An 11,903-nucleotide genomic window follows, 5' to 3' on the forward strand; every position below is an offset into this window, starting at 1 on the left:
AACATGACACTGACACTGTTTGCTCATAAGTTGCTTTTTGTGACAGGTCAGACCAACTCTTACTGGCAGATTCACAGTCAGACTAATAGAAACACTGATGCAATGTGTGTATAAATGAATAAGGTTTTCTGGGAGTGTGTCATGACTAGCCCTTTGGGGGTGAGGTGGGGTAGTTTCATTGAACAGAAGGCCATTTTGCTCTTCCAATTTATATAAAACAAAGAAAGAAACAAAAAAACATTTAATAGCCATTGGTTTCAGAATGTCTCCCCAATAACTCCAACTGCAGTTGAAAATTGGCCAGCTGGCTGGTGGCTCTGGGCAGAGTGAGCAGACAGAAGTGTCAAAGGGAGACAGATAGGAGGTGGTAAATGAGGCAAAACAGTGGTCTGTTCCCAAGGGTGCGTGCTAACAGGGACAGGATAAAAGGCAACATACCAGAGTGGCAGGCTGCAGTGCTGCCATGACAGACGAGCGTCCGGTGTGGTGCAGACAGGTCTCCATGGAACCATCTACCTTCTTTGTTGATAACACATTGCGCAAATATTTCCACGGGTTGTGCTGTTGGCAAGGGCCAGACACAGGGAGACGCTTTTGGCTTTTGACATGTTAAAAGAAAGCAGTGTCTACTTGTGACCCTGTCACACGCATGTGTCTCAGGTTGTGTTCAACAAATTTATGCAACTAAGTTTTCTGGGCCTTAAGAGGTACAATTATCAATTTACTCGCGAGAAATTTACAGGACTGTCTGAAAAATAAACACTCGTGTAGCACACACAGCCCTGCAAAAAATTAAGAGACCACTACAAAATTATCAGTTTCTCTGATTTCACTAATTATAGGTATGTCTTTAAGTAAAATGAACATTTTTGTTTTATTCTATAAACTACTGACAACAATTCTCTCAAATTTCATACAAAAATATTGTCATTTAGAGCATTTATTTTCAGAAAATGACAAAGGTCAAAATAACAAAAAGGATGCAGTCATTTTAGACCTCAAATAACGCAAAAAAACAAGTTCATATTCATTTTTAAACAACACAATACTAATGTTTTAACTTAGGAAGAGTTCAGAAATCAGTATTTGGTGGAATAACCCTGATTTTCAATCACAGCTTTCATGCGTCTTGGCATGCTCTCCACCAGTCTTTCACATTGCTGTTGGGTGACTTTATGCAGTTCCTGGCACAAAAATTCAAGCAGCTCAGCTATGTTTGATGGCTTGTGACTATCCATCTTCCTTTTGATCACATTCCAGAGGTTTGAATGGGGTTCAGGTCTGGAGATTAGCTGGCCCTGACAGGGTCTTGATCTGGTGGTCCTTCATCCACACCTTGATTGATCTTGCTGTGTGGCATGGAGCATTGTCCTGCTGGAAAAAGCAATCCTCAGAGTTGGGGAACATTGTCAGAGCAGAAGGAAGCATGTTTGCTTCCACAATAACCTTGTACGAGGCTTGATTCATGCATCCTTCGCGAAGGTGAATCTGCCCGATTCCATCCTTGCTGAATCATCCCAGATCATCACCGATCCCCCACGAAATTACGTAGTGGGTGCGAGACACTGTGGTTTGTAAGCCTCCCCAGGTCTCCCTCTAACCATTAGATGACCAGGTGTTGGGCAAAGCTGAAAGTTGGACTCATCAGAGAAGATGACCTTACATACTTCAGTCCTCTATGGTCCAATTCTTATGGTCTTTTGCAAACCTCAGCTTGGCTCCTCTTTGCCTCTCATTAATGAAGGGCTTTTTTCTAGCTTTACACGACTTGAGCCCTGCCTCTAGCAGCCTGTTTTGAACCAATCTCGCTGTGCACTTCACCTCAGCTGCCATTTGCCATTCTTTCTGTCGGTCACTTGATGTCATCCTATGGTTGCTGAGTGACATTCGAATGAGTTGAGGGCCATCCCAGTCAGTGAAGAGTAATTTTCGCGCTCTGCCAGTCTGTGGCTTTTTTTCCGCAATATCTGCTGCTTGACATTATTCTTATGAACCGCTGTCTTAGAAATTTTAAGGATGGAAGCAACCTGATGCTCACTGTATCCCTCTGCCAGTAAGGCCAGAATCTAACCATTCTTTTCCTCACTCAAAACTTTTCAACTCTTTGGCATGGTCAATAGTTATTTTTTGATTCCAGTTACTCTTGCGGTACTACTAGCACTGTTTTTGCCATCCAGCTTGTCCTATTGCAAGAGGACAGTAATGACCACAGCAGTGGTTTTTATACTTTCCCTCGTTAAATAAGATTTGGTTCAGGTGATCACCTAATCAGGACCTCATTAAGTAGAAAGAGGTGTGCTTGTATTGGAATTCAACAGACACTGGAATGGAATGGCTGTCATATATGTAGAGATGCTGATTTCAGAAAAAATTGCAGTGGTCTCTTAATTTTTTCCGGAGCTGTATATTTTTGCAGTCCCAACCTGTTGACCATTTCACGGTCTCTCAGATTTACATAGTTTGCCATCGTAGCCCAAATGTTGGGAACCACCACTTTGAAGGACAGGTCTGGATTTTTTCAAGTCTACATTAATACAACAGTCACATGCCATATGTTCATACAAAGAGTAATGGGTCTCTGTAATTATTCCTTCCCTCCATACTGACCATGAACAGGTCCCCACCAAACACTACACTAAGGGCCACATGGACCATGCTGAGAACTTAAGAAGTCTAGGACCAGACACAAGTCCAGTCTACAGACAGACTAAAGAGCACTGAAGGTGACACACGAATCAGCTGTTTATTTAACCAGCACTGTACAAAACATTTCTATTTACAGAGTTTACATCATCACAGGTCATTCAATTACATTATTGCTCAAAGACAAAATGGGACCAAACTGATGCCAAACCCATGGTGGAAAGCAGGTAATTATGTGTGTGCCCACACAGTGAGGACTTTCTCAGTATCTGTTATATTCCATTTCCACATATTAGTTTTTTCATGTCTCTAGAGTACATTATGTTTACAGTCACAAAACATTCCATTCTCACAATATATTCAGCAACAAATATCAGAATGTGAGATGTTCTAAAATGCTTTCTTGAGGGCACAATGAGTAAAGGACAATTTCCAGATTTCTCAAGATTGGGGGAGCTGTTACTTTTTTCCAATGTTTAATTTCTAGACATGTTAAAAACGTTCCTGAGGCCATCAGGATTTCTGTTTCCCAGACTATCCCTGATGGCATCACAGCTGAGTGTACACAGTCCCTTCAGTTTGGTTGGATGGTGTCAGTCTGAATCAATTTCCTCCAAACCCCCTACCAAGTGTGTATCAGGCTCCTCTCTGTCACTGTCTTTGTCCCAGTCTTTCATGGTGGCTCCCATCATGAAGTCATCTCTGAGGACACTCCAGGCGGGCTTCTCCTCTGCTGCAGCAGCCTGCATACACACAAACACACACAAGTTACATTAAAGCACACACTCACTTTATATACTGTGTGCCTTCAGTCAGTTCTTCCAGCTCTGCTCCATGTCTTCACAATGGTTTCATGAAGCAACAGTGACACCATGAGAGCCCTCAATGGAATCACAGTTTGTTAGTCATGAAAAAGTCCTTTTTTTCTGTTTTCTTCTCTCACTGGTTTGGTCTCAAGGATAATTGAACACACATGCATGAGGACTTTAACAGCAATAAGGCAGTGAAGTAGCAGCACGGGCCCAAGACAGAGACAATGACAGACCATTTTTCATTGCCTTTTCATCATCTGAGGCAGCTGTGATACATGCTCAACATCTTATATATGTTTATTTATTTTATTTAAACATGAATATGAACCATCAACTTAAAAATATTAAATACATAACTTCAGTCATTTTACTTCATTTCCTAGAAAACACTCCAGCTCTCTGTGACCATGAATACGATACTAGAAAACACTATTCCATCATGCACATGAAGCAATGACAAGAAGGACATCATTGAACTTACAGCATCATTTTCAGTCTTGCTCGTGACTTCTTTGCCTCCCTCCGTCTTTCTTAGCAAGTCAATGAAGTCTTTTTTAGAAACACATGAAAGAAACTTGGCCTTCTTCCTCTCCGAGCCACCAACTTCCTTCACCTTGTCGTCGATTGTTTTCTGGTGATTCCTCACTGCATTGAACAGCTGCACCACCCCCCTGAGCAGAAAAATACACAGTGGAATCAGGAATGACATGTACCTGAGAATGTTAACAAAACCGCATAGAGAAAAGGTATAGACACCTTGTAGCAATTCTTTGTAGAGCTCTTTCGGTCTCACGGTCCTTCACGATGTCAGGTTTCTCCCTGCACATCATCTCCCATGCTCGCTTCTTGTCAACCTGTGAGACATAGACACAAACACATCTTTCCACTAAGCTCCGCTAAACCTTTCATTCTGTACAACATCATGCAAAACCCTCTGCCTGTGTTCTTCTATGCATCATGTAAAATATTCCTACATGTTACATTTCAAATATGTCCCTCTCTTTTTCCTCTGGCTTCTTTTAGCTTCACAAATTTTGCACCAATGAATACACCCATTCAAGCCTCATTTACACCGACAGCAACTCTTTGCGGGAAAAAAAGAGAAAAAACTTGCCCTCTCATTCATTTGAATGGAGTCAGTTCAGCAGCACAGCAAGGGAGCCAACACAGACACCTCTGGCAAAACACAAGTCCATCCAGTAAAATCGTTGCACTAGGCTCAACTTTCACCACAATGCAATGCAATGTCATTCAGCAAGGCGATGCGTTGGCAAATCACAAGCGAAGCAAAGTGAACATTCCTGGTAGATTACTTTGTAATGTGAACGCTGTATTTCTACTGTTTTCCTCATGATCGTTGTGAAGAAAGACAAAACAATTGCTGCCATGGTAACGTACCAGAGTTTTAGAATCCTGTTTGTGAGTATTATAATCTGCTGTGTGTTTTTTTTGGCATCTGAGAAGCCTTATAATTCACAGATCTGTTACTCAAACTGAACCCTTCTGGATAGTATTTCATGTCTGACTAGGAGCTAAAGCAGAGCTGACTTCGGCCTGAACACTCACTAATGCCACTCATGCTAGCCAATGGTCTCTAAATCAGCAGGCTGATTCCAAAATATTGGGATGCAGTGTAAACCATAAATAAAAAGAAAATGCAATCATTTGTAAACCAACTGTTTACCAACACTTTGACAAAGTGTTCTGAGCTCATGCAGTAATATCCTTTACCCACATGTGTTCACGAAGTGGTGAACCTCGCTCCATCCTCGCTCATGAACGACTGAGCCTTTCCAGGATGCCCTTTTCATACCCAAACATGATACTATCACCTGTTACTAATGAACCTGTTAACTATGGAATGTTCCAAATGTGTTTTTGGAGCATTCCACAACTTCCCCAGTTGTTTTGTGCCCCTGTTCCAACTTCTTTCAAACGTCATCTTGTTGTCAGAGACCTGTAACACGTCCTCCATTGTGCTTCTCATATCTCTTTGTCAAGCTTTGCGGTCTTGAACCTCGCGTGCCGTAGCGACCGACAAGGTCACGTCCACCACCTTCCTTCTCTCCCTCACTTCCCCACCACATTTTTCAGCTACAACTGAACAAAAGAAGTTTATTGACTGAAAGATTGATTGTTGATCAGTATTGCTGAAGTTAGACAGGGCGGCTGTGGCTCAGGAGGTAGAGTGGTCACAGTACCACAAAGAAGCCCAAATTGCTCCCAATGCTGTGTGTGTGGATGGATAAAGTTAGCAATGAGGAGGTGGCTGAATGCAGACTTGTTTTGTAAAAGCACTTGAGTGGTTATCAGACTAGAAAAGCGGTATATAAATACAGTCCATTTACTATTGTACATTTAAAGAGCAGCTGTCCGTGATTATTTGTGCATAAGTGTTGTGGTAACAGCTGGTTTTGAGGGACAGTGCTCAGATTCAGCCCCTCACTGTTCACCTGATAAATGTAAAATGGTATTTTAAACATTGCCATTTTAAGTGAGCAGACCTTTTTATGAGACGGCATCCACAGTTTGGTTGTTAATCCCTGATCTCAATGTGGTGCTTCGTTATTAATTCCAATTTTTTAGATATTGGAGGTGGGCAATATGACTTAAAATTTATATCACAGTTTTTTTTGTTTATATATTTTTTGCGATGACAGGATTACACTGTGGTATTAAAGGAAAAAGGGATAGTCTACTCAAAATATGATTCTACCTCTTATAAATATATTTAAAACATAAAGGAACATATCTTAAAGAATTATTCAAAAAACTGATGGTGTTTATTGGCTAAAAAATGGGAGCGACACATAGTAAAGGGGGCTTTCCTATAATAACAAAACCAGTTGAGCTTGTGTTGCAGTATGAGGTGTCAAGATAACATTCGGTCTGACTAGGTAAGAGGACTTGATAAAGCTACAGAAAATCTGGTGGTTTAAGCTTGACCAGTACACTACTGCAGGTATCGGTATCAATAAGTATCATTAATATCTGCTAATGACCAAACCTGCTCCAACCCTTTCCCAACAGTGTTGCTGGCATCAAATTCAGAGTAAGCATATATTTACAAAAATCAATGAAGCTGATGAGGTACAAACAATAAACATATAGTCTTCGTACTGTTTTCCATTGAGTCTATGTCAAAAAGGATTAGGAGCTTTGCACATTCTGTTTTATTATATATATTTGTTTTAAACAGTACCCCAACTTTTTGGAATAGGCTAAAAATGTTAGCCTAGGTGGTGATTATACAGGAGAAGAAATATGACATACTGAAATTTTACCAATGCAGGCATGGAATTAAGCCATTTTTAGGGCAAATACCAATTAAGTGTGGCACTGCAGCTGAAATGTAGGGCACCAAGGCCAAAACCAATGGTACAATAACAATAACTGATAAGTACATATTATGAAGAAATAGTAAATGGACTGTATTTATATAGTTTGACTTTTCCACAAAATGCTGTCTGACAATATTCTTAATGGGAACTCATTATATTAATTTTTACTGTTATATTTCAATGACTAAATAAAGTCTAAAAGTGGGTTAAACCCGATCAAGATTAATCTGAACATGTTTCAATACCTGAGCAACTATTAGCATTTGAGTTTGAGATTGTAAGAGTCATCACAAAAAAGTACTTAAAATATTTTTTACAGTTGAACATTAAACATACTGATGAGAAACGTCTCAAGGTGAGACTACTCATCTTGTCACTAGATACACAGACACACAGCAGCTGACAGAAAGAGGAGGTCATATTTTACAGAGAAATATTAGCTTGCTCTGGGTGAATAAACATTAATGCGGCTTAAGTTTCATCAGGAGTCATTAATATCAAAATCAAGCAAGTCATGTTTAGAAAAGTCAACACACACACAGCTGTTTACACTGAAACAATTAGCCTGATCAGCTACCATCAGTAAACTATACAAACACACATTATTAGACTGTAAACCATTCATCAAACCAGTAACTAATCGCTGTCAATAACTGACAATATAATATTTCAGCAGTTACCTGGTGTTTCTGTGATGGTGACAAAACGTTATTAATATACATAACTTTACAGTATTTCCATTAAATGGAAGCTAGAGGAAGAGGAAATGTTAGGCGTCCGCAACAACACATTACTCTAGAAACACAAGAGAAAAGGCCTCATACGTTGACAATTCAGTGTGTAGCATCAGGGAAAAACTAGGGTGCATCCCCTGGACACATCGTGAGTTTACAGCATCCTTTAAAATTTTAACATAGGACGCATATCTATCAACATCACTGTAAATTGAGTATTACTGAATGTGGTATACAGGTAAGTGGCAAGTCAGATCGTACATACATACAGTTGTTAGTTAGCTAATACTGTGCAGCAATATGCTTGCAAACTTTAAAACAAGCATGTATTAATATGTACAGTGTTTAGCAGGTTGTGCTTATCGCATAAGTCAATTGTTAGCTCGCAGGTTAGCTGTTAACGTTTACAGAGTGGGAGAAATCTCGTGCTGCTGCTGATGTCCGTATTGTGATCATGGAGACACTGCGAAACATGAGTTTGCATATTTGCTGCGTCACATGTATTTCTGAATGAGAAAATCTGCAAGTTTCTTTTAAGGGCACAATGGCGAGTTCAAGACAGGGCATGCCAAACTGACCGGGTGGCAGAAGGATTGTAGACTTTGATTACAGATTTCCTTATGCCTGTATTTCCTGTGCTGCTACACATCTGAATTTGAAAGACATTCTATTTTTCTTTAGACTGTATGTTCAGATAGCCAGAAAGAATACCAGCATTCATTTAGCTTTGATGCTAATAAACTCTTACTGAGCCTTTTGTGTCTCCTTGATCTTTTTTATTAGCAAAGAACATAAAAAATTAGGAGGTTTCTCATTATAGCCAGTGCAGACCATCACTTTCACCGGTTCAAATGACTGATGACAGACTATATCAGCTGAAGATAATTAACACTCATTTTTTTAAAGGTCGACATAAAGCCTTTGGCTGATGTCTGTAAAATGTATCCTCTGCAGACACTGTCTGCACTCTGCCAAAAATGTGAGGTGAAAGACAGATAATTCTTTAATAGGGATGTCCCAAATGTTTGTCAAATGTCAAATATTTTTGGCCCAATCTGAGTTCTTTGATATTCACTATCTGCCAGTACTGATCTAATCATATCCTTCAATTTACATTGCTGCAGATGATACAGTATGTAATGCTTATTAAATATGTATTAGACAACTCAAAGAGTTGTAGCTTTGGTAAATGACGGCATACTTTATATTTCAAAAGCTACAACTGAGTAAGCTACTGAGTAAGCTACAACAAATTACTGAGTTTATAATAGCCGAAAATATTAACATGATATGAATGAAATTTTAACTTGAGGAGAGACGGAGAAGAAAACACAGTGCAGTATCAAAAGACAATAGAGTTCAGTAAAGAAAGCATCAACATTTGATCAGCTTTATCTTGGCTGGTACCAAACCATTCAACTATGACTACGCTAACATTCAACACCAGAGCCGAGAACTTCAGAACAGCCAACAGGAACAAGCTGCTCTGCCCCAAATTTAAGACAAGACTTGTATTGTAAAAATGTATAGCCTGCCTGATGGTTATCCTGAGTTACTCTGACTACAATGGCGCAGCTTTAAAAAAAGAAAACAAAATTTCATTTGACTTTGTATTTTCATTTTTAAACATGGCTACTCGCACATGTTAGGACTATAGGGGATACAGTGCCATGAAAGAATATGACAGTAGCCTCACAGTGTGCATCACTGAGTCATTCACTGTGCTGATTACCTGTTTCTTTTTCTCCAGTTGCTCCTGTCTTTCTTTCTCCTTCATCTTGTCCAGCTCTTTGTTCTTCACCAGGATACTGGTTTTGCTCTTAGGGGTTTTCTTTCCCAGGATCTTTGCCATTGCTTCTGCCCATCCAGCATTGGCATTATTGTCATCCCCCTCCTCATCCTCTTCTCTATCTTTATCCCCGACCTCCTCCCCATCACTGACTCCATCGCCGTCTTTATCATTTTCTCCTCCATCGCTCCCTTCATCATCATCATCATCATTATCTGACCTTTCACTGTTGCTCCCTCCAATAGAATCACTTTGGTCATTGTCATCCTCAAACTCTGCAGTGTCTCCTGAGTCACAAAAAGAAATACAAATGTTTATAACACAGACAAACAAATCTGTAGCCTATTAAGTACTAACTAAGTCTGTAGGTTTATTTAAAAGATTTAATGTAGAAAACAAAATGAAAGTGTTCAGGGGAGGTCGGGGTTTTGATGTGAATATAATTATTAGTGGTGAAGACTTCGGTTAAAATTTTGCACATAAAGACTTTAGATTATGTACCTGCAAGTTCCAGATGATTACTTTTATTTGAATACAGACTCTTTGCTCTTGGCGTGGATTTCTGTCCTCCACATGGAAGAGCCCTCTGCTGAGAGCTCGCTGTAGAAACTCCTCCAGTTTACACCCATCAGAAACTCTTTTTTTTGGTTTGTTTGTTTTCATACGCAACAGACAAACACAGATACTGCTGGCTTTGGGTTATTATTACCATTACGGTTATGATCATACTGTATATAATTGGTAATATTATTCAATGATTATTATTCAATTTATTTTATTTAAATGCTTTGCTGTAAATTGCTTCATTACTTCTAAAAGTTTATATTTGTAGCTGCTGGAGCACACACATAATGTTTAACAGCTTGGTGCAAGGGTCTCTGTCTGTCTCTCTTTTTTCAGCTTAATGTGTATTGACATTTGGAATATTGATACTCTGTCAGTGTTCGGGTGAACAAGACTTTTCATTTGGTTTCTTGTTAGATTTAACTATACTTTGACTTACCGTACAATACATACTCCTGTATACAAGGTTTTTTTTTTTTTTTTTTTTCCAAGTCCCGAAAAACTCACCAGTCCCTACTCTGTGTGTAACTGGTATTTCGTGTATTCATAAATACAGATATGGAAGAAATGCAATTCTAAATCAAGTGTCATGAAACTTAAGCATAATCCCTTTGGAGTACAGATAGACAGGTTTCTATCCACTTTTTTCTTTCCACAGCTGGAATCAAACCGGGTTGCTGTGTATGTGAGGAATGCAATTAACTATTCAGCTACTAGGGAGCACCAGAAACCACACATTAATGTTAATTATTACTACATTAACATTATTAATATTAACTCTTCAAGTGTAGCAAAAAAAATACCCTTTTGTCTTTAACTAGTCGTGGTAGATTTAACATCATTAACAATGATTAAACTAGGAACACCACCAGCTTTGGTCTACACTCTCAACTCTAAAGCTAAATTTAGAATTTCTTGCCTAGAAATTTGACGATAAACTCACAACAATGCTGTAAAATAATTTTGAGGAAAAAAAATTTAAATTATTAATTCTAAAATAGTTTAAAAGAGGTGATCAGTCGTTCACTTCTTGGCTTTTCTCAATGCCTGTTGTGTCACTGTGCTGTGTCCTGTTTACATGATTTTGCATTTGATATTGTGGAACTACAAAAAAAAGCAACATAAAAACACAAGTTGTTGGCTGTATCCAATATGTCATAATGGAATGTACCACAACCATTGGAGTAGAATTCTGCGACGTCTTATCGATAAGCATGGAAACCTCTTTAAGACTCTTGAATGGCGTCTTGTGTGCCGTTCTATAGCTAGAGCGCAGCACGAACACATTCGTCACGTTAGCATTAATGTTAACATTGTGGCAGTGACTCCTTTTCCTCTTGTAACAGCCAACCTTAGATCCCTAATAAGATATTCCACGATGCTGTATTTTTTTAAAAACCAAAAACACCATTGTGCACTTCATCTTAGCTTACATTATGTACTGTTAGCTGGCTGGCTAACAGGAACAGTGCTTTTGTAAACATCGCGAATGAGCATACATAGTACACCGCAGATGGAATAGCGTTAGCGAGCAAGATAGCATATATTATATTTGTGAGATTACATATCAGAGGCAACACCGTAAACGTGTTTTTCCACTGGAAACGCTACAGAACTGTATATAAAAACTCACCAGTTATCTGCACATGTGTTTTCATCAACGCTGCCATGATGGGGTTTGAGTTAAAGTGTTCCGTAAGAGTACGCCTACCACGCAGTGAAGGTTCCGGTGTTGTGTCGAAGTCTGTTTTTTTTTTTTTTTTCTTCTTCTTCTTCTTCTTCTTCTTCTTCTTCTTCTTCTTCTGCTTCTTCTTCTTCTTCTTCTTCTTCTTCGTTCATTTTATGGTGGGTAGCAACCAGTGTTATGGTGCATTACCGCCACCTACTATGTTGGAGTGTGGACCTGAGTAACTGAGAAACCATCTGTAAAAACTGGGACATAAGTTTGGTATACTGTTTGCAAACTGTCTTCAACTAATGCAGCAATATCTCCTATTCCCTTATAAAGCTTATCCATAAA

The 11,903-nt window shown here is 39.1% G+C and overlaps 1 protein-coding gene across 1 annotated transcript; it reads right to left on the reverse strand.

Annotated features, from left to right (window-relative positions):
- Positions 1–2,719: 2,719 nt before the first annotated feature.
- rrp15 (ribosomal RNA processing 15 homolog) lies at positions 2,720–11,645 on the reverse strand. Its single transcript, XM_076736268.1, has 5 exons — positions 11,517–11,645; positions 9,263–9,606; positions 4,212–4,309; positions 3,937–4,126; positions 2,720–3,386 (listed from the first exon to the last, which is right to left on the reverse strand). Exons 1-5 carry the CDS (start codon positions 11,551–11,553, stop codon positions 3,237–3,239), a joined length of 819 nt encoding a protein of 272 aa, XP_076592383.1. The 5' UTR covers positions 11,554–11,645; the 3' UTR covers positions 2,720–3,236.
- Between the last annotated feature and the right edge of the window lie 258 nt (positions 11,646–11,903).

Source organism: Chaetodon auriga, chromosome 8, assembly GCF_051107435.1.
Source record: "Chaetodon auriga isolate fChaAug3 chromosome 8, fChaAug3.hap1, whole genome shotgun sequence".
NCBI classification, from domain to species: Eukaryota; Metazoa; Chordata; class Actinopteri; order Chaetodontiformes; family Chaetodontidae; genus Chaetodon; species Chaetodon auriga.

Excerpts from the sequence above, each read along its gene's own strand:
- rrp15 (XM_076736268.1), bottom strand. The coding sequence starts at position 11,553 with ATGGCAGCGTTGATGAAAACACATGTGCAGATAACTG. Across the intron at positions 9,607-11,516 it reads AACACATGTGCAGATAACTG|GAGACACTGCAGAGTTTGAG; the intron begins GTGAGTTTTTAT and ends TTTGTGACTCAG. Across the intron at positions 3,387-3,936 it reads GCAAGACTGAAAATGATGCT|GCTGCTGCAGCAGAGGAGAA; the intron begins GTAAGTTCAATG and ends GTGTGTATGCAG.